Source organism: Callithrix jacchus, chromosome 14 (genome assembly GCF_049354715.1).
Source record: "Callithrix jacchus isolate 240 chromosome 14, calJac240_pri, whole genome shotgun sequence".
NCBI classification, from domain to species: domain Eukaryota; kingdom Metazoa; phylum Chordata; class Mammalia; order Primates; family Cebidae; genus Callithrix; species Callithrix jacchus.
This window is the reverse complement of record NC_133515.1, coordinates 41,981,402-42,008,934: the sequence shown is the minus strand read 5'-3', so window position 1 is coordinate 42,008,934 and position 27,533 is coordinate 41,981,402. Positions and strand designations below refer to the sequence as shown.

At 41.4% G+C, this 27,533-nt stretch overlaps 1 protein-coding gene, 1 long non-coding RNA gene and 1 pseudogene across 5 annotated transcripts in view; 2 read left to right on the top strand and 1 right to left on the bottom strand.

The window, feature by feature from the left end:
* Nucleotides 1-7,924, top strand: part of LOC118147287 (uncharacterized) — a 63,982-nt gene extending 56,058 nt beyond the window's left edge. The window contains exon 7 of the long non-coding RNA XR_013526482.1: nucleotides 8-7,924. This is a non-coding gene — a long non-coding RNA (uncharacterized LOC118147287). The remainder of the gene's footprint in view (nucleotides 1-7) is intronic.
* On the top strand, nucleotides 2,086-7,924 carry LOC144579121 (regulatory factor X-associated protein pseudogene; annotated as a pseudogene). Its single transcript, XR_013526038.1, has 3 exons — nucleotides 2,086-2,120; nucleotides 2,373-2,442; nucleotides 4,421-7,924. The product of XR_013526038.1 is annotated as a regulatory factor X-associated protein pseudogene (transcript).
* LOC100407434 (RNA/RNP complex-1-interacting phosphatase) lies at nucleotides 7,662-26,079 on the bottom strand. 3 transcript variants are annotated; one of them, XM_054244827.2, is made up of 10 exons: nucleotides 25,868-26,079; nucleotides 24,210-24,336; nucleotides 22,784-22,859; nucleotides 20,168-20,299; nucleotides 17,634-17,757; nucleotides 14,297-14,357; nucleotides 12,523-12,569; nucleotides 12,186-12,261; nucleotides 11,447-11,629; nucleotides 7,662-8,311 (listed from the first exon to the last, which is right to left on the bottom strand). In XM_054244827.2, the coding sequence occupies exons 2-10, from the start codon at nucleotides 24,245-24,247 to the stop codon at nucleotides 8,113-8,115; spliced, it is 936 nt and encodes a 311-aa protein (XP_054100802.1). In that variant the 5' UTR covers nucleotides 24,248-24,336; nucleotides 25,868-26,079; the 3' UTR covers nucleotides 7,662-8,112. The 3 variants fall into 3 exon arrangements, with proteins under 3 accessions (XP_054100802.1, XP_035128209.1, XP_035128210.1); XM_035272318.3 differs by lacking the exon at nucleotides 24,210-24,336; XM_035272319.3 differs by lacking the exons at nucleotides 22,784-22,859; nucleotides 24,210-24,336.
* Between the last annotated feature and the right edge of the window lie 1,454 nt (nucleotides 26,080-27,533).

The window sequence follows — 27,533 nt, the reverse complement described above, 5'->3', positions numbered from 1 at the left end:
GTAACAGATTTTGGCAACGTGGCAGGAGGCCCCAGCCAGGTCAGGCAAATGAGTGCCAGAAGCTGCCCAGGCTTGTTGGATGGGGAGACCTAAAGTCACTCCGCTAGGTCAGTGTCGGCTGCTGTTGGTGCTCTAGAAGCTTAGAGCAGAGAAACATCTCAGACTGCTATCTGGACTTCCAGTTTTGGTTTGAATGGTAAGTCGCTGGGGTGTACACAGCCATATCTCTCACTCTCTCTGCTTGTAATGTGGAGAGGGCCTTCTGGGGAGTAATAGAATGGTGGATTATACTCACTTGCTTGTTTCCTGTAAGAGTTATGTTTTTTTGTTTGTGATTTTATGGGCTTTATTTTTGGGGGGGTTGTGTGTGTGTGTGTCTGTGTGTATATGTGTGTATGTGAAAAGACTGAACATGGCAAATTTGGAATTGATCCCAGAAAGTAGCATCCTTGGCTGCATTCTCCAGGATTGGGCCACTTTCAGCTATGAGCCCATGAAGAAAAATAAACTGCTTTTTTATTATAATGCTGCTTGGCCAGAATATGTCTTAGAATTTGGGGAAAATGGCTGACAAACAGTTCTTTAAGTTATGCTACTATAATGCAACTGGAACTGTTCTCTAAGACAAGAAAAAATACACTTCTTGGAACAAAAGGTTAAAAAAAAAAAAAAGAAAAGAAAAGAAAAGAAAAAATAGGATGCAATCCTGTATGTCCAGGCTACCATGCTCTTGTATCAGAATGAACCTACTCAAAAGAGGTAAAATTTGATGCTGCAAAAGAAAAAACAACCCAAACCTAAGGTTTTAGACTCCCCATCATTAGATGGGGAAGACAGGACACTGTCTGCTGCTTTGCATCCCCTGAATAATCATCCTGATCCTCTGCCCCTTCCCCAGTCAGCTGTAGCTCCAGCACCACCCCCTCCTCATGGGATTGTCTGGAGTAGGAGGGGAACACTCCCAAACCTGTCCTCCCCATGGAATTAGGACAGACTGTGTTCTCCCCTTCCTGCAATGAACAGAAAACCCAATTTGGCCAGGGAGCCACTGGCCCCTTGGTAGGGCACTTTCCTCTGCGTTAGTTCCCTACTGGGGGACTGAACGTGAATGGACAACAGGTTGGCATGATGTGGGTACATTTCCTTTTCCCACTTTGGATCTGTTCAGCTGGAAAAACAGTAATCCCCCCATCCCAATGCAAGCAAATGGCTGAGCTATTCTTGTCTAGATTTCTGACCTATCAACCCCCACAAGGCAGATACTCACTTTGTTAAAGTGCTGCTCACATCAGAAGAAAGGCCTGTGGTCACGGAAAAGGCTAGGGAAGAGGAAAACAGGCTCTGTCTGGAGGCGGGAAGCAATGGCCCCTTGCCAAGAGTCAGTCCCCAACACAGAGCCCGATTAGGATGTAAATGATGAGGTCCTTCCCACTTAGGGCACTAACAGAATTGCATTCTTGAAGGTTTAAAGAAAGGGATTCCTCAGGCAAAGAACCTCAATAAGGTACAGGAAGTACAGCAGCAAGCATATGAGGACCCTTCATAATTCACAGAAAGACTCCATCAGACATGGAAAGTAGACTGACACTAACCCTGAGGCACCCGACAATCAGAGAATGGTCACTGTGACCTTAATCAGCCAGAAGCCCTGATATTCAGAGAAAACTGCAAATGGTAAGTGGGATCCTTGGGTTGCCAATCTCATATTTAGTGGAGTTAGCTTTTAAAGTATACTATGCTCAGGATGAGGCTCAGGAAAAGTGCAAATTGAAGCAACAAGCAGCTCGCTGGCAGCTGCACTTGACTACCACCTAAAGGAAAAGGAAGAAATCAAAGTAAAGAGGGGTCCATGCCCCCTTATGAAAAAACATGTGCCTATTGTAAGAAGGAGGGACATGGGAAAAAGGACTGTCCCAAATTGACCAAAGCAGCTGGCAAGTGCAGCCTCCCTCCAAATCAGATGAGGAGAGAAAAGAATATTTAGATGAAGACTGATGCATCCCATGGAGTCCCTTAGACTTGGAGCAACCGGTGGCTATATCCCCACAGGAGCCCTGGATACAACTGACAGTGGGGAACAGATCGATGGACCTTTTAGTTGACACAGTGCCACATATTAAGTAAGTAACAATTGTCTCTGTCCAACTTTGGGAAAAACCATTATTGTTACAGGAATACTGGGAGACACCATTACCCCTCTCTACAGTCCTTAGGTTACCATTTAGGAGAGACCAGCCTAGAGCATAGTTTCTTGTACATACTTAATGCCCACTGGCCCTCCTGGGCTGGGATTTGCTTGCCAAATTGTATGCTCAACTTGTCTTTCGCCCCAGATGCCTAGACATAATGATTCCTTCTGAATAAGTTTGCAGGTTTCAACTATTCCTGCTCCAACCAGAGAACGAAGCAGTTCAGGACATTCCAGAAGAAATTCTCATGCAGGTAAGGAGAGATGTTTGGGCCTGGGGAAGCCAGGGAGAGTGGTCACAGCCAGACTCATAACAATTAAATAAAAAGAGAGACACAGAATATCCATTAAAGGAAGTGGCATGAAAGGGGACTCAGTCACTCTTGGAAGCCTTTTTTGGCACAAGGACTGATTTGGTCCTATAATCCTCCCTTTAACATTCCTGTTTTACCACCATGCAAGTCCCATTAAGACGACTACCAGTTTGTACAAGACTTAGGGCTAGCAATGAAATAGTCTAGGACATATACCCCATGGTACCTAACCGCTATGGCTATAGCTTGCTGATCACCTTATCAGGAGAACTATGTTGGTTTATAGATTTGGCTCAAAAAGATGCCTTGTTTTGCATTAGACAAGGAATCACAAGAGATCTTTGCATTTGAAAGGCTGAGGCTGGAACACAGGTTAATCAGCAGTACTGTCAGTGTTTTCTCAAGGACTTAAAAATTCCCCTACAATCTTTGGGAAATTTTTGGCATGGAAAGTAAGGGAACTTTGGCCGACAGGAGTGCTTTTACAATGTGTGGATGAAATCTTTGTTGTAAGACCTTAAGAGCTTTCCTTGAAAATACCACTCAAGCAGTGATTTTCCTAGTGGAAACAGGCTACTGGGTTTCCAAAAAGAAAGCCTGGATCTGCCAGAAGACAGTAAAATATTTCAGGTCTGAAGTGAATATGGGGCACAGAAACCCTCCCTGTGGCCACCTGGAGGCAATCGCCTGGGTAACTGTCCCCATCTCCTGTAAACAACCGCAATGATTTCTAGGAATGGTGGGATTCTGTTGAATTTGGATTCTGAATGTTAGGCCCTAAAAGGAAAAAAATCTGAGCCCCTGATCTGGACTTCAGAATACCAAAATTCTTTTATTAAAGTCAAAGAGGCCATGCGCGGTGGCTCATGCTTGTAATCCCAGCACTTTGGGAAGCCAAGGCAGTCCGATCACCTGAGGTCAGGAGTTCAAGACCAGCCTGGCCAACATGGCGAAACCCGTCTCTACTAAAAAATACAAAAATTAGCCAGGCGTGGTGGCAAGCACTTATAATCCCAGCTCTCAGGAGGCTGAGGCTGGAGAATCCAGTAGGCAGAGGTTCCAGTGAGCAGAGATCGATGCAGAGTTTGCTGACATCAAGGCAGAGGTTGCAGTGAGCAGAGATTGCACCACTGTATTCCAGCCTGGGCAACAAGAACGAAACTCCATCTCAAAATAAATAAATAAAGTCAAGGAAAAGTTAAAGACTGCCTCTGTGCTGGGCCTTCCAGATTTACGAAAGCCCTTTGATTTATTTATACACAAAAAACAAGGCATGGACTTGGGAGTCCTAACTCAAAACTTAGGAACTGACTGAAAACCGACTGCCTATTTCTCTAAAGTGTTACCAGGTCGCCAGGGGTTGATCCCCCTGCCTCTGAGCAGGTCTTCCAGGAGGCTGAAGGGGTAATGTGCTCAAACTGCCCTAAAACTGGGTCCTACCCACTTGGGGGTACAACATCCGGGGGACTCTCCATGCAAGAATTAGCAAGTTAATTTCACCACAATGTCACAGGCACCTGGAGGCTACCGGGCATCTTTTTGTACAAAACCCATCTTTCTGGATTTTTGTAGACACATTTACAGGATGGGAAGAGGTATACCCTATCCGAACAGAAAGGGCAGCCAAAGTGACCCACACCTTACTAAAGAGATAATTCCCCAGTATGAACTCCCTTTGATGAGTCAGAAAGACAATGGCGTGGTGTTCGTCTCTCAGGTAGTACAGGAAGTGTCTCAAGCCCTAGACACTGAATGGAAACTTCATGCAGCACAGCCACAGCCCATCAGAAAGACTAAAAAACTGAAACTATTTAAAGAGTAATTAGGAGGCGCAGTTGAGGCACCTTCGCGGCTCCGGCGCCTTTTACCCTCGCGTGTTCTCAGTCTTTGGTTTGCCAAGTGCAGTTAGGCCTGGCAGGTGCTGAAAGCCCGGGGTCGTGGACCCCGGCCAGCTCTCAGCAGCACGGAGGCTCAGGATGTCGCGGAGGGCGCGGGGGTCGGGGGCCGCCAGCGGCGTGCCCCACCCCGCGACCCTAGCCTCGGCTGCGGCTCCCACCCTGGCGCCAACCCCGGTGGCGGCTGCGGCCTCGCAGTTCACCCTGCTGGTGATGCAGCCCTGTGCTGGGCCGGACGAGGCCGCGGCTCCCGGGGGCAGCGTCGGGTCGGGCAAGTCCGTTAGGTACCTGTGCGAAGGGGCCGGGGATGGCGAGGAGGAGGCTGGGGAGGACGAGACGGACCTGCTGGACACCTCGGACCCTCCGGGGGGAGGTGAGAACGCAGCTAGTTTGGAGGATTTGGAGGACCAAGAGACCCCGTCGGGGGAGGGGCGAGGGCAGCAGCGGGGGCAGCATGAGCAAGACCTGCACCTACGAAGGCTGCAGCGAGTCCACAAGCCAGGTGCCCAAGCAGCGCAAGCCGTGGATGTGCAAGAAACACCGCAACACGATGTACAAGGACTCACGCCTGTAATCCCAGCACTTTGGGAGGCCGAGGCGGGTGGATCACGAGGTCAAGAGATCGAGACCATCCTGGTCAACATGGTGAAAACCCGTCTCTACTAAAAATACTAAAAATTAGCTGGGCACGGTGGTGCGTGCCTGTAATTCCAGCTGCTCGGGAGGCTACGGCAGGAGAGTTGCCTGAACCCAGGAGGCGGAGGTTGCGGTGAGCGGAGATTGCGCCATTGCACTCCAGCCTGGGTAACAAGAGGGAAACTCCGTCTCAAAAAAAAAAGATGTACAAGGACAAGTATAAAAAGAAGAGCGACCAGGCCCTGAACTGCAGTGGGACGCTTCGACTGGCAGCGGGTAAACATCAAACTCAAGGAAAGTGCAGATAACATACTCTCCATTGTTGAACAAAGAACCGGATCTTTTGGGGATCGTCCTGCAAGACCCACTCTTTTAGAACAAGTGTTAAATCAAAAGACTGTCGTTGCTAAGAAGTCCAGAAGTAGTGCAGTTTTTACAGAGACAGCAACAACTATTAAATCAGCAAGTTGGATTCATTCTCTCCGTCACATTCAGGTACACCTATCAAACATAGATTAGGTCTTTTCACATAATCCCATATTTCTTGGAGACTTTCTTCATTCCTTTTTACCCTTTTTTCTCTAATCTTGCCTTCTCATTTTATTTCACTGAGTTGATCTTTGACCTCTGATATCCTTTCTTCTGCTTGGTCAGTTCAGCTGTTGAAACTTGTGTATGCTTCATGAAGTGCTCGTGTTGTGTTTTTCAGCTCCATCAATTCACTTACATTCCTCTCTAAGTTGTTTATTCTCGTTAGCATTTTGTCAAATCTTTTTTTAAAGGTTCTTAGTTTCTTTGCATTCAGTTGGAAGATGTTCTTTTGGCTCAGAGAAGTTTCTTATTACCGACCTTCTGAAGCCTGTTTCTGTCAATTCATCAGACTAATTCTCCATCCAGCCTTGTTCCCTTGCTGGTGAGGAGTTGTGATCCCTTGGAGGAGGAGAGGCATAAATTCTCAAAATCAGATATTTTAAAAAATGAAGCCTTTTTTTTTTTTTTTGAGATGGAGTCTTGCTCTGTCACCAGGCTGGAGCACAGTGGTGCAGTCTCAGCTCACTGCAACCTCCGTCTCCTGGGTTAATGTGCTTCTTCAGCCTCAGCCTCCTGAGTAGCTGGGACTACAGTACATGCCACCACACCTGGCTAATTTTTTGTATTTTTAGTAGTGATAGGGTTTCACTGTGTTGGCCAGGATGGTCTTCATCTCTTGACGTTGTGATCCACCTGCCTTGGCCTCCCAAAGTGCCAGGATTACAGGCGTGAGCCACCGCACCCAGCAAACTGAAGCCATTTTTTAAATGGTCTGGTATGGTGCGCTCATGCCTGTAATCCCAGCATTAGGGAGGCGAAGGCAGGAGGATCACTTGAGCTCAGGAGTTCAAGACCAGCCTGGGCAACAAAGTGAGACCTTATCTCTACCAAAAATTTAAAAATAAATAAATAAATAAAACTGAAATGAAGCCAAGTTGCTCAAGCAGTCATCAAGTATTTACTAAGGCTTACTATGTGTTATGATATTGAAACAATTCTTTGAGCCAGCAAAGGCTTCTGGCTTCCTCTGCAAGTAAAAATAATTACCCTCCCCAATGATCTGTGTTCCACAGGTTAGCAGTAGAAGAGACAACTCAGAAAAAGCAAAGATAGGACAGGCACAGTGGCTCATGCCTGTAATCCCAACACTTTGGGAGGCTGAGGTGAGTGGATTTGCTTGAGCTAAGGGCAACATGGCAAAACCTGGACTATACAGAAAATTAGCCAGGCATGCTAGTCCACACCTCTAGTCCCAGCTACTAGGGAGGCTGAGGTGGGAGGATCACTTGAGCCCAGGAGGCAGAGTGAGCTTAGATGGCACCATTGCACTCCAGCCTGGGTGACACAGCAAGACCCTGTCTCAGGGTGGGTACAGGGGGTAAACCACAACTCCACTGTAAGAGGCAACTGGAGAAAGATCCCAGCAATAATAAGACAGTAGTCTTGCCAAATATCCTCAGGCTTTAAATGGACATATTCTACTCTGTTCATCAAGGAACCTTTATAATCTATAAAAGTTTTCAAGTTTTCTGGACAGCTATACCCAGCTGATGACAATTACCCTGCCAGGTTAATTACTCACTGTAATTTAGTAGATTAGCAATCTCATGCATCAGTCTGTCTCTTGCTTCATTGACAGTCTATAAAAGTTCATCTATTCCTGTGTGAGACAGTATACCGGGCAATTCAAAGAAAGTTGGTCAAATCCCACACTGACTGCCAAAGAAAGAAATATCTACACAGAAATACCATGATTAAGGCCGGGCACGGTGGCTCACACCTGTAATCTCACCAGTTTGGGAGGCTAAGGCAGGTGAATCATGAGGTCAGGAGTTCAAGACCAGCCTAGCCAATATGATGAAACATGATCTCTACTAAAAATACAAAAATTAGCCTGGCATGGTGGCACAAGCCTGTAGTCCCAGCTACTCGGGAGGCTGAGGGAGAAGAATTGCTTGAACCTGGAAGGTTGGAGGTTGCAGTGGGCCAAGATAGCACCACTGTACTCCAGCCTGGGTGACAGAACAAGACTCTATCTCAAAACAAAAACAAAACTAAACAAAAAAACACAATTAATTACAGATCATGACTAGGTTCTAAAGAAATTATCTCCCACGTAGATTTTAATAGAAGTTTTGAACAGTTATAGAAAATAAAGATGTCCTTTGGGTCAACAGAATATAACAAAAACAATAAAAATTTCTGAACATAAACACGTATCACAAGTCTAGTCAGAAAGAAATACATAGAAAAATGAGATAGAATTTTAAAAAAATAATTTGCAAGGGAAATTCTTAATGCTTCAGTTCTAAAATACTCTCTTCATTTAGAAAAATTTAAGACTGGAATAACAGATTTTTTTTCCTGCAATGCTGTAATTACTGCAGATTTATCAGCAAAGAGGTAAAAAGTAATATAATTTTTCCATAAAGTTGAACACATAAGGGAACAATAAAGAAACCTCATTAGACCTGATCTAATTAAAAGTCCCACCAGTAATCTTCAGGCCAGCTCTGGTCTCCAGGTAGAATTCCAGGACAGGTTTGTATCACTGGGTCCATTCCCAATAGGCTGGATAGGATAGTCCGGAGTAATTGTCAGGACACCACCTCCTTCTCTCCTGAGCTGCTCGACTGGCATTTGGCTTCACATTCCAAGTGTACCTCCTGTGTGAATAATCTTCTCCAGGGGGACCAGGAGGAGGGATATGGACTCTCTGGTAAACATCTGGATTCCGTGAAAACATTCTTAAAGCAAAACAAAAAGTAGTAAGCCATTACTAGGATTAACAAAATAATTTTTATTTATTTTAAAATTATATTTTTATAAAGTATTTTAAATTCATAAATTTACAAAGTAATATATACTCTACTGTTTACTACCTGTATGACCTTGGCAGATAAACTACTTAACTTTTATTTCCCTAAGTTCTTTATAACATGGGGCTAATAACACTTTCCACCTTCATGAGCTGTTATGAAGCTAAATTAAGAAAATACATTTCAATTACCCACAATGCCCTGGCACAGAGTGGATTCCCAGAAGCCTTTCCACCTTTCCCTACAGAGATAAATGCATGGAATGCATGCTCATACTACTCTAATTAAGTACTTTCTCTCCCAATGTCTAGTAGGGTTGACATAAGACACAATAACCTATTTAGTACTGAGAACACACAGCCAGTTCCACTTTATAAACAAATATACATAAATTATAAACTGTAGAACAACTTTAACCATAATACATGCCACAAATTTGAAAAAATAGGATTTAAATTTACTTGTTTCAAAAGCAGTATCAGAAAATATCACATACAAAAGAAAATTTGGAAATCTCAGAAAAGAGCCAATAACCGCCTGCTGTAGAGCCCTCCATCCCACTTACTATAATTCAATTAATATTTCCTTTTGTTCTTGTCTCCAGCTTCTTTTTCTGACTGTTGAATCACAGCCTATTATTTTCACTTATGAAAAATGAGCTACCATTTTCAATGGCTTTCTAAAATGTTATAGTATAGATAGAATAATTATTTAGCTACCTTCTCCACTGTTGAAAATATAGCAACTACGAGCTTTTCTATGACCACAAATGATGCTGGGATTAACACTGTAATACATTTACTACTGGATCCTGAGCCAGCCCAGGGTCTGACACATGGTATGGAGTTTGAGAAATGTGCTGAAGGATTAAGTAAATACAGCTTTTCCTGCATTTTGAAGTATTCCCCTAGTGTCAAAATTATTAGGTAAAAAATTTTTATGGCTCTTGAAATTGTGCTTCAAAAGGCTTATACCAATTTTCACTGCCACTATCAACATGTTTTTGAAACATTTGTTTACACCTTTTAAAAATGTCAATTTTTTTGGCCATGGTCAGTGACTCACACCTATAGTCCCAGCACTTTGGGAGGCTGAGGCAGGCAGATCACCTGAGGTCAGGAATTTGAGACCAGCCTTTACAACATGGTGAAATCCAGTCTCTACTAAAAATACAAAATTAGCTGGGTGTGGTGGGTGGTGCATGTCTGTAATCCCAGATACTCGGGAGGCTAAAGCAGAAGAATCACTTGAACCTGGGAGGCGGAGGTTGCCGTGAGCCCAGACTGTGCCATTGCACTCCAGACTGGGCAGGAAGAGTGAAAATCTGACTCAAAAAAGAAAACAAACAGGGTTCCAACATGTTTCCCAAGCTGGTCTCCAACTCCTGTGCTCAAGCAATCCTTCCACCTTGGCCTCCCTAAGTGCTGAGCCAACATGCATGGCCTAAAAATGCCAATGTACTTTTGAAAGTGTTTACAATGTGCTAAACTGTTTAAATTCATGTTAACTGTCAACAGTAACCACTAAGGGGTATATATTACTAAACTCTCCACGTGACTGATGGAAAAATGGAAATGTAGACGGGCTAATTATCTTACCCAAAACCACAAAGCAGGTAACAGAGCCCAGATGCAAAACCAGGTCCAGCCTGACAACCACTACACTGGAGTACTTAGCAAAACGTCAGCTCATACCTGTAATCCCAGCACTTTGGGAGGCAAAAGTGGGTGGATCACCTGAGGTCAGGAGTTCAATACCAGCCTAGCCAACATCGTGAAACCCCCATCACTAGTAAAATAAAAAAATAAGCCGGGAATGGTGGCAGGTGCCCGTAATCCCAGCTACTCACAAGGCTGAGGCAGGAAAATTGCTTGAACCTGGGAAGTAGCAGTTGTAATGAGCCAAGATTGTGCCACTCTGTTGCACTCCAGCCTGGGCAACAGAGCAAGACTCCGTCTCCAAAAACAAAAAAAACAAAAAACAAACAAAAATAAAAAACACATTGTTGATAAATTAAGAGGCAAAGAATAATATCTTGCTATTTGTGATGATTAATTGTAGGCGTCAACTTGACTGGTTTAAGAGATACCTGGATAGTTCGTGAAGTACTGTTTCTGGGAGTGTCTGTGAGGGTGTTTCCAGAGGATACTGGTGTGTGAGTGGGTGGACTGAGTGGGAGGATACACCCTTAACATGGGTAGGTACCATCCAACAGGCCAGAGGCCTAGATAGAACAAAAGGCAGAGGAAAGGCAAATTGTGCTCTCTCCTGGAGCTGGAATACCCTACCTTCTCCTACTCTTGGACATCAGAATTCCAGGCTTCCTGGCCTTTGGACTTGAGGACTCGCACCAGTGTTCCCCCACCCTTACCAGATTTCCAGGCCTTCAGCCTTGGATTGAGAGTTACTCCACCAGCTTCCCTGGTTCTCCAGCTTGCAGACAGCCTACTATGAAACTTCTCAGCCTTCCTAAGTGCATAAGCTAATTCCCCTAATAAAAAAGCACTGCCACCCACCCATTCATCCATCGATCCATCCATCCATCCATCCATCCAACTGGTTCTATCATTCTGGAGAACTCATACTAATGTACCACTTTAATCATACTGATGCTTCCCCCATTTTCCAAGTGAAAATACTTTTGTCTTTATTGGTTCAGATACTTTGCAATTTTTCCATTAGGATTTTAATATTTTTCTTATAATTTATATTAACTTTCTACCAACCTTCCTTATTCTAAAAGCTATACCACATTAATGTAGCCTACAAACATAAGACCCTTTTTGATAGGGTCTTATGAAACTCTTGGTCACATGAAACTCTTGGCTTAAATTCAATATCAATGAAAATTTCTAAGTCCCTTTCCCAGTTGCCTCTGAAAAGTCACATATTCCTGTCCTATAACTGATTTTTCCAGTGCTAAATGCAAAATAAAAAGCAGAATAATATCTCCTGGCTCAAATTGATCAGCAAGAATTCCTCATCAGTATCATAATGTGTTTTCATTAATTATCATAATAATTTCTATCTCAATATTAGAAAAAGGAAAGCAGAGAAAGGTACCTGACCGATTGCTGCAAATTTTGGGTCTGGGCGTGGAAATGCCGAGGAGTTGAATGACCCTGGATCCGATGTAGATTACACCTAGGTCTTTGTTTAACAGGCTTATTCATGGGGTAGGCTGGTTGCATGAAATGTGCTGAGTCTTCAAAACCACTTGAGCTGGGTACACTGGAATTCCAATTCCTTAAAGACAGTATTTCCACACAATATTACTGGTTTCCAAATTTAGTAGTCAATTTAGTGACTATATTTTGGCCTATGAAAATAACGATTTCTTCCTTTTCCCATTTCCATTTGTTTACATCTTCCCAAACAAATAAACTACCAGAGAATAGATATAGATATATGCAACTTAAATTATAGAAAAAGAGATCTCCCTGCCACATAAATCTCACATATAAAACACAAGAATTACGGATGTTGTGGCTCACACCTGCAATCCTAACACGTTGGGAGACCTACGCAAGTAGATCACAAGGTCAGGAGTTCCAGACCAGCCTGGCCAACATGGTTAAACCCCATCTCTACTAAAAAAAAAAAAAAAAAAAAAAAATTAGCTGTGCATGGCATGCCTGTAATCCCATGGGGGATTTGGGAGGCTGAGGCAGGAGAACTGTGTGAACTCAAGAGGCAGAGGAGGTTGCAGTGAGCCAAGATTGTGCCATTGCACTCCAATGTGGGCAATAGAGCAAGACGCTGTCATAAATAAACAAATAAACAAACAAACAAATAGACTTACTTTCTGATAGGACCATTCTGAAGGTCTTCAATGTAGTTTTTTCTTTCTAAGCAATGTCCCCGGCACCTATTGAATACTGAGGAGTGGATAAACTGTTAGAAATAACTGTACGAAAAGCAAATCTTTCCCAGAAAAAGTAAATTAGGCTAAAACGCACTATTCAGGCTGTGATATCTCACTACGTCCACAGACAGCTATAGACTTTTTGGCAAGACTATCTTATTTTGGAACAAATGAATTACAAACTTATTTTGTTACCAAAATTCAAGAAATTCTTGTACGTTTCCATCTTTAACTTTTACAAAAAGGGAAAAATAGTGACAACCCTCATACTTACATTCAATTGCATCATCTGGCCTCATGCCTTCTACATCAATCAAATATCTAACAAAACAACATAATTTGGGTCATTTATATATACGAAAAGAAAAAAAATCAAGATTTTTCAAAAAAGGTCCTATTTCAATGTATAGACATAGATATAAAAATCCTAAAAAAAATCAGCACATCAAATCCAGTAATTATTTAAGGATGAGAAACCATGACCACAAAAAGATGTTTTTCAAGAATGCAAGGATGACTCAACTTCAGAAGATCTATTTACGTATTTATTTACATTACTATAATTTAACTAATAAAAGAAAATACAGAATCATTTTTTATCAAAATGCGTTATATGCTAAAAATAGAGACTTCCTTAATATGACAGAGTATTAATGAGAAACCAACAACAAAGAAAAGAAAAACTGGGAAAAATATCAACATTATATCTAAAAACTACCATATAACCAACAGAATGGGCCAGAAACTTGGGAGTCACCATCACTGTCAGCCATTTCTTCCATACTCTCATTTTCAATCCACCACCAATTCCTGACAACAATATTACCTAAATATCCCTAGAATGTCTGTATCTTTCCAACAAAATGACCACCATCCCCTGGTCTACTCCACCACTATGCCTTAATTCCTACAAACACCTCCTAATGTGTCTCCTTGCTTCTACCTCTTTCCCTCTGCAGTGTATTCTCCACCCAGCAGCAAAATGATAGGCTGAAAATATAAATTTGTTTTCCACACTCATCCCCAACAAAAAAAAAATTCAACGGTGTTCTATTGTTCTTAAGGTAGTGACTAAAACCTTATACACAGCTCTGCATGGTTTTAGCTCCTACCCCTACTTCCAGCTCCATTTTAATGCCATACTTCCCCCATGGCCCAGTCTCCCTGGTCAGTTCCTCCAACACAATATATGTTTTCCTGTTACTTGGGCTTTGCTGATCCTTAATGTTCAGAATTCTCTCCACAACAGCTCTATCTGGTTGACACCGACTCATACTTCAGATAGTTGCTCAGACCTCTCCACAGAAACCTCTAGTCCTCTCATTGAAGTCAAATCCTCCCTGTTCTATGCTCTCATTGTACCACGTCCCTCTCCTCCTCAGCACTTGTCAGAGTTGTAATTCTATAGGCATTTGTGTGATTCCTTACTATCTACTCCCTCCCTATACTGTTAGGAGGCACAGGGCAGCTGAAGTCTCTTTGCTAGCACCCAGCACAGTGCCTCCACATAACAGAAGCTCAGGAGATATTTTATGAATGAACAAACATAAATCAGTACAGTGAGGCAACACCCATGAAAAGCGTAAGGACACATATGATTTGATTCAGAAATTCTACTTTGAGTGAAATAACCTCTAGGGCTATGGCATATGTATTAAAAAATGTTTATATAGAAATGTTCACTACTACCTCAATGTTTTATAATATCAAAATTTCTGACTTCTGTGTTCATTGGTATGCAAAGGAATGCAGCCCTTAAAAAGAACGAGTAGTCCAAGTACTTTCCAAGAAAGATGTCTATCACACATTAAATTCAAAAACAATGTCTATTATACCATTAAATCACATGTATGTTTCTATCTGCATTTTTAGAGTCTGAAAAGATGTGTACTAAATTATTAATGGTGGTAATCGCTAGGTGGGATCAAGACGGCCTTCTACCTCATGTATTTCTGTACTGGTTGCATTTTTTTTTTTTTTTACAAGTTTACATTGTAGACAGACAAAAACAACTTTAAAATGGTCTACCTCTGGGGTCAGCAACTTACCTACAAATGAGGTAGCCAGTCCTGTTTAACCCATGGGTACAGTGGACACCTATAAGTTTATCTATAAAAAGAAAATATAAGGTTAAGTAACTGAAGCAGACACAGAAGTGTGTAACATTACACTGCCCTGAAAATGAATAACTCTGAAGAACAATTCTTTTTTTTATGAACACACTATAAAGAATCCTCTAACACAATGCCAGAACTCATTGCTTCTGGGAAAGTTTGCATAGTCCCAATTAGACTCAATGATGTAAACTACAGGCCTGGTAAGACACTAAGAGCCAAAAGTGCAATGAGACAAACCATCTATCTTAAAATAAAGAATGCCCATCAGTAATCGATTTAATTATACAAAAAGAGAATGAAAGCAATAACAGGCTATGAGAAGAATGAAATTTGTTTCTGAATGAAACTAATGAATTGCCTCCCCTCTTGATGCTGGAATAGTAAGGACAGTTTCCATAGTACTCAAGTTCCCAAAGAGCTTCCATTCCTTCTCTCATATGGTGCTCCACACATGCCACAGGTCTATGTGCCCTGTGAAGTACTCAGGTAAATAGCACTATTCACACTTTAGTATAAAAATGCAAGGCAAACAGTACAAGGCTAGAATAAACCCTAAGAGTTTTCCCATTAAACCACAGTATTTCTTAGAACATTCTTTAAAAAAATCATATAAGGAATTAAATAAAGAAACGTATAGTTTATCCTTGCAAAATCTGTGTCTGTGACTATGTAGCATCAGGTAAAGAAGTCAGTCATTGGCCAACTGCAGTGGCTCATGCTTTTCAAGCCTGGTCAACATGGTGAAACCCTGTCTCTACTAAAAGTACAAAAAGTTAGCTGGGTGCTGTGGCAGGTGGCTGTAATCCCAGCTACTCAGGAGGCTGAAGCAGGAGAATCGCTTGAATCTGAGAGGCAGGGGTTGCAGTGAGCTGAGATCACGCCACTACACTCCAGCCTGGGTGACAGAGGGAAACTCTGCCTCAAAAAAAAAAAAAAACCAAAAAAGAAAAAAGAAGGCACTCATTATTGCCTGGATTACTACAACAAATTAATCTCCCTACTTCTATCTCAATTGATCCTCCATATAGCAGATGTTGTCTTTCTAAAACATAAGCCTGTGTTGTTTTTGCTTAAAAATCTTAATTTAGCATAGCATGAAGCCCAAACTTAGCATGGCATTTAGAATCCTTTATCAACTGATATCAATCTGTCTTTCCAACTGATCCACATCCACAATGATCCTAAGTATGATTTACAAGGGCCTATATGATCCTCCTCCCTTCTGCCCACCCCTAACCTCTTGGATCCCATTTCTCCCACTCTGACATTGCTGCCACTCCAGCCACACTGGCCTCTTTACACTCCTCAAACATGCCTAGCACGGTCATGCCTCAGGGACTTTGCACTGCTGTTCCCTCTACTTTGGAACACTCTTCTCCAGACACCCAATGACTTGGTTCATTACTTCCTTTAAGGTTCTGCTCAAATGACACCTTCATAAAGAGGCCTTCCTGATCACTCACCTCTTCTCTCACCCCTTTATCCTATTTTGGTATTCTCTAAAGCACATATGTATTCCATATATCTATTTGCTTATTTCTCTCCCCCACTAGAATGTAAAGTATGTAAGGGCAAGGACTTTGTTCTATTCCCACTTTTTAGAAAAGTGTCTTCAACTTAGGTTATATAATTATTTGTTGAAAATGAACATATGAACTCCATGCCTTTTCACACTATCTTCTAGTCATACATGAGGCTGCCTCTCCATGGATTTAAGCCTGGTGCCTCTTGTACCTAATCCCCAAAACTGGGCTGTCCTGTTCTCATCCTGGCAAAATTCTCTTCTCTGCAGCTCGAATGTTGTCTCCAGTGAGGCCGTCATCAATCTCTCCTCTATATTCTCACTGTAATTAATTCATTCTTTATAAGGAACTGTCTTTTTGTCTATAATCGAAGTCTTAAACCACATACACTACATGTTTATTTTCCTAGATAACTGTGAGCTGCTATGATAAAAAACAAAAACTGCTAACACCTCTGTGTCCTCATGCTTTAGCAAGAAATCTAAAAGGATCTCCGTGTTTACTGCATCAATTTGTTTTGAGTCTCCACCAGTTCTAGAAGACAGTGGAGAGTGTAGTGTCCTCTTTTCATCAGTGAGCCTGGTGTCTGTGGGAAGGGTTTATAGCAGAGGTAGCCAAACTGATTACAAACAAGGTCCCAAGCCTGCTATGGAAGTGGGTACTGCAAGACTCAGCCAGCCAGCACAGCTCAGGCAGAAGACCAACATGGAGTCCAGTCTATCCATCTGACTACGATCAGTGTAACATGTGAACAACTAAGATTTAAAAGAGTGTTCTCATGTGTTCATAAGGACCTCCTAGCCCGCACAGAACAGATGAGGTGCAATATAAAAGTTTCACATAAAAGAGCCTGGCAGCAGTGAACAGGCCATCAGCTGTACCCTCATATCTTAAAAGGTGGTATTTCTGTGACAACAACTTACACAAATGAGAAAGCCAAACCTCTCAAGTTTTAAAGTTAAAGTACAGGGGAAGATCTGTGAACAAGGAAGATCTGTTAACATAATTAAAAGCTAGTGTCTACATTAAATGACTGACTGGGTTGTAATTGGACATTTTATCTTCATACCCACTGACCCAGTCTCTACCTCTCATCTTCCATTCCCTATCTTCCCCCCTGTCTCTATTCTGTCTCCACTACTCCATCACATTTTTTAAAAAGGAATATTTACTGTCAGATTTATGTAATAGAGTGTACACTCCTCAAGCTAAATTTGGAAAAAGGGAAAATGAAGGCTTTGTCCTGTGGGTGTCAGTGGCTTTCTAAACACAAAAGTTTCTTCAGACTTAAAATGCAGTAAGCATCACGTTCTTTCTGGCAGGTAGATGCCAGAAAAAGGCAACTGGATCCTTAAGATAAAGAGGCTATTAGGTTCTATTTTCAACAGAGTAAGGTAAATCTTAAAGCAGGAACAAGAAAGCACCAACCTTTGGTTTACATTATCCCTCGTGAAGAATAAGAGGTGATGGTAACCTTTCTCATCTGTACTCAAAGTGGAAAAACAGCAAAAATATCTTAAATACATATGACAAAGGGGCAATTCCACTGGTGCACCCCTTCTTGTTTTGCTTCTAGGGGACTGTCCCATTCCTAATCATCTTACCCTGTTAGCACCAGCTGACATTTTCATCATCTTAGCATTATTAAATACAACAGATCTAAGGTTACAACTATAAAAACTACCAAAAATTTCCCATCTCCATTCATAATACACACCAAAGTTCAGATAAGAACAAAAACTCACCGTTATCTTTATTTTCTTTCAAAAACACATTAACAGCATGTTTGAATTTAAAAATAGTCTCATCATCAGGCACTTGATGCCCAACCGTAAAAATTTTTAAGTAAGGAATAGTTTCTGGCAAATCCTATAAAGCAAAACCATACAAGTTGTGTATTATTTCATTTGCAGAGAAAGAATTAAAGAGTAATTAGGGGTCCCAGAATATAAGCCAAGAGATTATGATAAACTTAATATGCCAATATCAGAATATGCAATTCTGATAAAAGAGCCATTTCTTCCAACACTGCTTCAACCAGGAAGTATCACTTGATTTTCAATAAAACTACACCATAGTCAATAGATGTCTAAAACTGAAAGCAAATTCCATATGAATGAATGCATATTTAACTATAAATTACATAAAGAGTTCCATTTAATATTTTACAGTTCAAGAGCCAGAGCCTGCGTAAAGCAGCTACGATTTAAGTAGAAGAGTAGAACAGAGTCAGAAGAACTTGGATTTGAATTGTGAGATGGAGGGAATTCCAGGCACTGTTGAGAACTGATATTCTTGGCTTGGAAGAAAAGTAGATTCAGATAAAAGCCAAAAGAGGGTATGTGAGAATCATTTTAACCATCGGAAAGTGTATCATTCAGTGGCATTACATTCGTAGTATTGTGTAACCATCACCATTGTCTATACACAAAATGTTTTCATCATCCCCGACAAAAAGACTCTTAACCATTAAACCATAATTCCCATTTCTCCCCACATCCTAGATCCTTTAGTTTGATTTCTGTCTCTGTGAATTTGTCTATTCCAGGTACTTCATACAAGTGGAATCACATATGTGTCCTTCTGTGTCTGGTTTATTTCACTAAGCATGATTTTTAGGACTCATCCATATTGTAGCATATATTCAATTTATTCTTTTTTTAGCTGAATAATATTCCATTGTGTGCATATACTATGTTTTGTGTATCCATTCACGTATTGATGGACACTTGGGTTGTTTCCACCTTTTGGCCATTTGACAAATGCTGCTGTGAATACTGGTGTACAGGTTATTTGTTTAAATCCTTGCTTTCAGTCCTTTTAGAACTGAAGTTCTGAGTTTAAATGGAGAGTATCAGCATGAACTCAGGAGGTATCTTACATTACAAACCAACATATTTCCTAGCACTGTACACAGAGAACAACTAGAAACAATGACCGTAGAAGCACTGAGCACCTCTCGCACTCAGACTGTATTCTCTAAATATCACTCCCACCAAAAGTAATCAAAAGCTCCTTGGGAAAATGGCTGAGTTCAGGGTGGGGCAGGAAATGTACAAGATAAGCCTGGAATATTTTTTCATATAAATAGCAAAAAAAGAGTGATCAAAGTTTACTAGGATTGGATCAAAAGGACTCAGGAGACAATCTAAGAAGCTCCAACCTCCAAAGACAGGGCCTCAATTTTGTGCTTCAATTTAAAAAAAGGGGAAAGAACTAAATTTAAGTTTTAGGTCATCCTTTGTTGAGGCTGTTTTATCTTCTGTAAAATTATGTATTAACTGTAATCATTTCTCCTCTGAGCACAGAAAAAGCACTCAACAGAAGATGTTAGTACAACTGCTACTTCATCAGCACAGGATTGCTGAGTAGATAAGCTAATACATGTGAAAGTACCTTTTTTTTTTTTTTTGAGTTGAAGTCTTCCTCTGATGCCCAGGCTGTTGCGCAGTGGCATGATCTTGGCTCACTGCAACCTCAGCTTCCGGAGTACAAGCAATTCTCCTGCCTCAGCCTCCCTAGTAGATGGGATTACAGGCGTGCACAATCACACCTGGCTAATGTTTTTGTATTTTTAATAGAGACGGAATTTCGCCATGCTGGCCAGGCTGGTGTCAAACTCCTGACCTCAGGTGATCCATCCACCTCAACCTCCCAAAGTTCTGGGATTACAGGCAGAAGCCACCACACCCAGCTGAAAGTACTTTTTAGGTGGCAAACTGCTGCACAAATATTAACTAACATTAGGTGTTACTGTTTCCAAAAGCCATGGAACTGGTCAGAAAAAGGATCACTCTTTCACACTGAGATACAAAATGGGGCCAAAACAATATTTGAATCTCTGTATTGTATCAACAAACACTGGGAAAAGAAATCATAAACTTAAGAGAACTGTCTTTTACCAGGATACTTACACATGGCTCAGGCAACTGCTTAAAGTAAGTGCTAAGACATATCGGATATTCCTTTCTTTCCTCAGGCCACTACTAGTATTAGCAAGTTTACTTCATTTTCAAAATATAGATTATGGAAGCTTATAGAATTTCTTAGGCACACACACAGCCTACTGCCAAATATTTTAGTTCATTTTTTCGATTTCATTTGAGACAGCAATTAAAAACATAATTAAGGAAATCACTTGGTTCTTTTTTAACCTTACTACTCATCAAAGAAGGCCAGGCTTCACAGTAGCACAAGATAATTACTGAATTATTATTGAATCACTATAAATTATTTTAGTACCAGAATAAAGAACTTTTCAATTAAGGGTTCCACTTACCTCTGGTTTATAATAGCGTTGAGTATATGTTAAATCAATAATCAGTCCAAGTTCTTCATTTTGCTCTCGGACTTTGTTAAAAAGATCCAAAGGGGAAAAACATTCTTCTGGAGCAAGTTTCTTTTCAAAACTCTGTCAGAGAGAATGAAATCAGAGCAAATATGTGCTTAAAATTCTATATTACATTACGCATTTATTCAAGTCCTGTGATGCTTACAATGAGATTCAAAGGAAAGTTTCCACTCTCTTGGAACGCAGAAGGTACATTTTAACAATCTTTTCTGCCAGAGTGATCAGAAAGAAAAAAAATAAGCCCACTTCAAATATTTATTTCTGTATTCATTTCATGTTGGTCTTCTAATAAGACTGCAAACTCCCAGATTTTATTCACCACTGTAGCTCTGTCATCCTGGCTGGAGTACAGTGGCAGAAACATGGCTCACTGTAGCCTCCACCTCCCAGACTGAAGCAATCCTCCATCTCAGCCTTCCTATTAAGTGAGACTATAGGTATAAATCACCACGTCCAGGTTATTATTATTATTTTTTTAAGAGATAGGGTCTTACCATGTTGCCCAAGCTGATCTCAAACTCCTGAGCTCAAGTAATCCTCCTGTCTCAGCCTCACAAATATTTCTTACATGTCTACATATATGAAGGATGGCCTTCATTGCTAAATATTCTTTTATGTATATGTGGCTTATTTTTTAACTTTGTGCTCTGTTCCTTCAATCTGTCTGGCTATTCAGGTGCCAGCAACATACTTTTTAAAAATATACTAGTTTTCAGAGCAGTTTTAGGTTCACAGCAAAACTGAGCCAAAAGCACAGACACTTCTCACATGTACTTCCCTTTTCCCACCCCACCGGGACTCCCCCACTATCTACATTCCATACCAGTGTGGTGCATTTGTTACAACTGAAGAACCAATTTTGACACATCATTATGACCAAAGTCTAGAGTTTAGGTATGCGTGATTCATTCTGTGTTGTGCATTACATGTACATATTATGTTATGCATATTTTGCAACAAAAAAATGAAAGAAGTTCAAGTTTTGATTCTTCCTTTTCTGAGCTGCTTCATTATCTATAGAATTATTTATTAGTTGTAACCATCTATCCTCTGAGCTAGTGCAGAATAAGCACTCAAGAAGAGATATTAGTACTACTGCTACTTCAGCACAGGATTGTTGTGAAATATGTTATGATATGTGAAATCCTTTTACGAGTTTCGATCAATATATAATGGCATGTATCTACCCTTATAATATCATAGAGAATAGTGTCACTTCCCTAAAAATTCCCTGTACCTCCAACAACTTTTTTTTTTTTTTTGGAGACAGGGTCTCGCTCTGTGGCCCAGGCTGGAGTGCAGGGACATGATCATGGCTCACTGCAGCCTTGACCTCCTGGGCTCAATCGATCCTCCCACCTCAGCCTCTTGAGCAGCAGAGACCACAAGCACGCACCACCATGCCTAGTTAATTTTTTTGTAGAGTCAGGGTTTCACAATGTTGCCCAGGCTGGTCTAAAACTCCTGGACTCAAGCGATCCACCCACCTTGGCCTCCCAAAGTACCGGGATTACAAACATGATCCACCGGGCCTGGCATGAAATGACTCACTTTTAAGCCCAGACATGCAGAGAAGCTGACATAGCAGTTGAAAAAGGAAATCTGATCTATGAGTCACAAATTAAGTAAATTCCCAAAACATTTCAAGTGGGTTTCTCCTGATACTAAGCTGAGTTATGCTGGGTAAGTCTGAAGACACAGAATCTAGAAAACAATATTTGTCTTCACCTTCTCATCTTTTTTATGGCTGTCAAAAGCTGTTCCCTCCTATTCTTTTCCTAGTTCAAAAAAAAAAAAAAATGACAATCTTGAGATTTTCCACACTGAAACGCTAACCTTGACCAGGGCATATTTTTTATTGCAACTATGGGAGGAAAAGAGGCCCACTGACATTCAGTGGGTAAGGGTTACAAATTCTAGACAGCTTGCCAAATTCCGAACAGCCCTACAAATGTGTCCCACATCCTGATTGGCTTTTGAATGCCCTATTCAACATTAATATAGATAAAAAGCTGTTCATATTTAGCTTGGCCCTAGAACCTCACTCCATTTCACAAATAATTACAAATTATTTTTGTACAATTTTAATATATATTGAATTTTCCAGGATAGCAATCACTTTATCAACCAAATGAAGAGTATACTTCGTTTTGTTTGGAAATCTATTACAGAAAGTCCTACCACTAAGGCAGTATCAGCCACCTAGATCAGTCTACATTTGTAGTTACTGAATCCAAGGCACAGGCAACTATTACTCTGTCTTTTAATGCGGTTATGTCCAAGCATTTACATACAGAAATAAATATTAGTTTATTATAAATTACTTTTATTTTATTCTATATATTATAGTTAGGGTATAAATTGGCATTTTTCTTTAAAATATTGAAGCAGGTTGTATGTACCTATGAACTTCATCTCAGGATGGTAAAGGTGTCATTACAAAGCACTTGGTAAAAAAAGAGAAAATGGAATGTGATAGAGCTGAGAACAGTGTTCTGCATGGTGAATTTAGATGTCTGAAATACTGAATTAACCTTTGCTTACCTTTTGCAAAGGAACTTTGAAAGCTATGAAACGAGTCCCAGGCATCCGCTGGCCAATTGGGAGATAGTCTTTCCACCTATTAGATACATTTTTTTGTTAGCCAAATTGTATGACAGCTTCATCTCACTGCACAGAATAAGACTTCTTGAAAACGGGAATCACAGCCCACATCACATGTCCTCTCTTCTCTCTGCTTTGCATTTTGCCACTCCACTTATTCAACCCCACCAAGTAACGACCTATACTGTCTTTCTCTCCTGTTTCCCATCATGAAAATGGAAACACGGCAACAAAACAGCACAAAGTAATCATCAAATAAGGCCTATATAAAAAAGAGATACCCAGAATTTCTATATCCCTGATAAAAGTTAGCCAAGTGCCAGATACTAAAGTGCCATTAACACAAACATATTCACTGAAATAATTCAAATTCTATTTCACTTCATGGTTTTAGTTTTCATACAACTGATGCCATCAAGTTCAATTACTATGAAACCTCAAGTTCATAGTTTAAGAGAAAACCTGCTAGAAGAGGGTCTGTGAAGTTCACTTAATAATGCTAAGAATTCCAATGAATAGCATAAGTTAGAATTAATGGCAAGGCACAGTGGCTCACCCTTGTAATCCCAGCACTTTGGAAGACCGAGGTGGGGGGGATCACCTGAGGTCGGAAATTCAAGGCCTGCCTAACCAACATGGAGAAACCCCGTCTCTACTAAAAAAAAAAAAAAAACGGTGGTGCATGCCTGTAAATCCCAGCTACTCAGGAGGCTGAGGCAGGAGAAACACTTGAATCTGGGAGGTGGAGGTTGCAGTAAGCTGAGATCGCACCACTGCACTCCAGCCTGGGCAACAAGAACAGAACTTCTTCTCAAGAAAAAAAAAAAAAAAAATTAACTAGGGTTAATTCAGTATATATGAAGCACACAGAAAGTGAGGGCAAGCAAAAGTGGCAAGAGATGGGGCTGGAGAAGGAGAGGGGATCCCAGATCATGCACAGCTTCATACTATAGACAAAAACGAGTTCATTTTTACTCTCTAAAAAAAGTTTTTTTTATTTGAGAAAGAGTCTCACTCTGTTGCCCAGGCTGTAATGCTGTGGCACAATCTCGGCCCACTGCAACCTCCACCTCCCAGTTTAAGCCATTCTTGTGCCTCAGCTTCCTGAGTAGCTGGGATTACAGGCACCTGCCACCACACCCAGCTAATTTTTCTACTTTTAGTAGAGGCCGGGTTTCTCCATGTTGGCCAAGCTGGTCTCGAACTTCTGACCTTTAGTGATCAAGCCCACTTGAGCATCCCAAAGTGTAAGGATTACAGGTGTGAGCCACCGCATCCAGCCCTTTTTTACTCTTAAAACAATGTTAAGAGCAATGGTCATGAGCAATATTCCAATTCCAATTCGATTTCAATTTTTACTAATTACCTATCAAAAAGATTTCTTGGCCAGGTGCAGTGGCTCATGCCTGTAGTCCCAGAATTTTGGGAGGCTGGTGAATTGCTTGAGACCAGGAGCTCAAGAAAATCCTAGGCAACATGGCAAAACCCCGTCTCTACAAAAAATAAAAATACAAAATACAAAAATTAGTTGGGCATGGCGGTGCACACCTGGAGTCTCAGCTACCAGGGTGGCTGAAGTGGGAGAACTGAACGAGCCTGGGAGGTTGAGTTGCAATGAGCTATGATAGTGCCACTGCACTCTACATTGGGTGACACAGCAAGACCCTATCTCAAAAAAAAAAACAACGATTTTTTTTTTTTTTTTGGTTGTCAAGAACAGATTGGGCGGGGCGCAGCAGCTCACACTTGTAATCTCAGCACTTTGGGAGGCCGAGGCAGGTGGATCACCTGCGGTCAGGAGTTCAAGACCAGCCTGAGTGATGCGATGAAACCCTGTCTCTACTAAAAATACAAAAAAGATTAGCCGGGAGTGGTGGCAGGCGCCTGTAATACCATCAACTTCGGAGGCTGAGGCAGGAGAATCTTCCACTTGAACCCTGAAGGCAGAGGTTTCGGTGAGTGGAGATCGGGCCATTGTACTGCAGCCTGAGGGACAAGAGCAAATCTCCGTCTCAAAAAAAAAAAAAAGGCCAGGTGCGGTGGCTCAAGCCTGTAATCCCAGCACTTTGGGAGGCTGAGACAGGTGGATCACGAGGTCAAGAGATCGAGACCATCTTGGTCAACATGGTGAAACCCCGTCTCTACTAAAAATACAAAAAAAAAAATTAGCTGGGCATGGTGGCGCGTGCTTGTAATCCCAGCTACTCAGGAGGCTGAGGCAGGAGAATTGCCTGAACCCAGGAGGCGGAGGTTGCAGTGAGCCGAGATTGTGCCATTGCACTCCAGCCTGGGTAACAAGAGCGAAACTCCGTCTCAAAAAAAAAAAAAAAAAAAAAAAAGAGAAGAAAAGAAAAAGAAAAAAAATTAGTAGAACGATTGGATGGAAACAAAAAGGAGATCCAGCAATTAGAACCCAATTGTAACAGGTCAGGCAAGACGCTGACAGGTTACAGTCGATAGGACATAATATGAAGAGGATTTACTGAGGTATGAGATGGTGGAGGATGGTCTCAAGGAGTAAAAACAGTTCGCTGCACATACGTGCAAAGTCTCAGAATTAATCATTTCTACGTATAAAGGAACATCTCTCAAACGAGGCCTGTTAGGACCTAACAGTGTATGCTCTTTGTGATTTCTGAAAACAATACAAACCAACTTTCCATGTGAGATCACAGGGCGCTACCATTGCTGGGTTCTAAAATCATTACACTTTCCATGCCAAGTAACAAGGATTTGAGGAGGTTCTATTTTGGGAATTAAGGAGTGTCCCCAAAAGTAACCGTCCCGCCTTAAAGCAATCCTTCCGTATTTTTTACCTAAGCACTGGCCAGAACTAAGGAGAAATAAAGGACATCACAAACATTGCCCCTTTTAGCTACAGCGGGTGGCGAAGAGGGTCAAAGCCTCAAAGAAAGGGCTGGACAAGCCAAGCCTGTGACAGCAAAAGTGAGACGCAGGGAACATATAAGATGAAGCCCACGCCTAGAAGCCATGAGCTGGAAAGGCCATGCCAAGGGATATTACCTTTCGGGGATGTGGTTTCCGCCCTTCTTCTTGGCCGAGGAGCGTCCCAGAAAGTCGCGTCCCCGACCCCAGCCACTGCCGGGATGATGCCATTGGCTCATATGGGTCCCAAGAAGCCGCCTACCCAATGCCAAGCCGGCCAAAAGCGCCAGTCCGGCGCCCTCAGTCCCAGAATAAGATCCTAGACCGGAAGACTCGCAAGCCACCCACTCAGCGCTCCGGCGTCTCGCTATTGCGCATGTCGGCGCATGTCGGTCGTGAGGGCGTAACCACGCAGGCTTACTGAGAGGCTTGATTTGTAAACAAGACTTTGGTGGCTACAGCGCCCTCTTTAGCCAGAAGCCGGTAGCACAGGTCAATGAGGGCGTGTAATACCCTTCAGAATTCAGTGTTAACAGTGTGGCGCAGGGAAGTCCCTCTGTCCCTCCCCCGAGCACCCACCCCGCACCCGCGTTCCTTGTGTGTTCTTACTAGATATTTACAAGTGCTTACACTCACATTTTGCATATGATGTATAAATATTTACTTTCACACATACGTGTCCTCTATTTTTACACAAAAAGAGCAACTAAACATAATCTACAATGTATCTCGAACACTGATTTTCCCAATTTATGCATACCTCAATTCTATTTTTTTAGTGGTCATAGGGAATTTATGGGATTATCAGTACTATAATTAAAAGTACCATAATGTATTCAGCCAATTCAATGGTAATGGATCTTTAGTTTTCAGGTTCTACAATGCTGTAATGTGAACATCCTTATACACATATACAGCTATATCTAAATTCCTAGAAGTAGAAGGTCTAGAATAAAAAGCATACAAACTTAAAATTCTGAAAGATACTAACCTAATTATCATTTAAAAATAATGCACAAACATCCACTCCCATCACAGCCAAACTTTTATTGAGTTCTATCACATACTAGGTATCATGCTAGAAGTAGTCAGAATGTAGTTAGGTTTTAGCAAATACCAAAAATAACCAAAAGTGGAGCTCAAGTCCAAGGTTTCCACACAGTCTCAAGCACAAAGATCTGTACCTGTTAGAAAAACGTTGAATTCTGCTACAAGGGGAACAGCAAAGGAACAACAGCATGCCCTATAGCAGCTCTGAAAACAGAATAGAATACTAAATTCCAGATTAAACTGTAAGTAATTAGGATTGCAAATTTTTAAAAGTAACTTTTACTTTTTACTTGTTAATTTATAAAACTATCATATATATATATATATATATATATATATATATATATATTTTTTTTTTTTTTTTTTTTTGAGACGGAGTTTCGCTCTTGTTACCCAGGCTGGAGTGCAATGGCTCAATCTCGGCTCACCGCAACCTCCGCTTCCTGGGTTCAGGCAATTCTCCTGCCTCAGCCTCCTGAGTAGCTGGGATTACAGGCACACGCCACCATGCCCAGCTAATTTTTTGTATTTTTAGTAGAGACGGGGTTTCACCATGTTGACCAAGATGGTCTCGATCTCTTGACCTCGTGATCCACCCACTGAGGCATTACATTTTCATCATCCCCTGCAAAAACAAAAAAAACCCATCTACCCATTAGCAGTTACTCTTCATTCCCTCCTCCCAGGCAACCACCAATCTCTGGATTTATCTTTTCTGGACATTCCATATAAATGGAACCATACAATTTGTGAC

What these genes read in the sequence shown, in the direction of transcription:
- LOC100407434 (XM_035272318.3), bottom strand. Translation starts at nt 25,968, where the DNA reads ATGAGCCAATGGCATCATCCCGGCAGTGGCTGGGGTCGGGGACGCGAC. An exon ending in TCAAAGTTCCTTTGCAAAAG is followed by an intron (nt 20,300 to 22,783) that starts GTAAGCAAAGGT and finishes TCTCTCTGACAG; the next exon opens with AGTTTTGAAAAGAAACTTGC. An exon ending in CAGAATGGTCCTATCAGAAA is followed by an intron (nt 11,630 to 12,185) that starts GTAAGTCTATTT and finishes ACTGTCTTTAAG; the next exon opens with GAATTGGAATTCCAGTGTAC.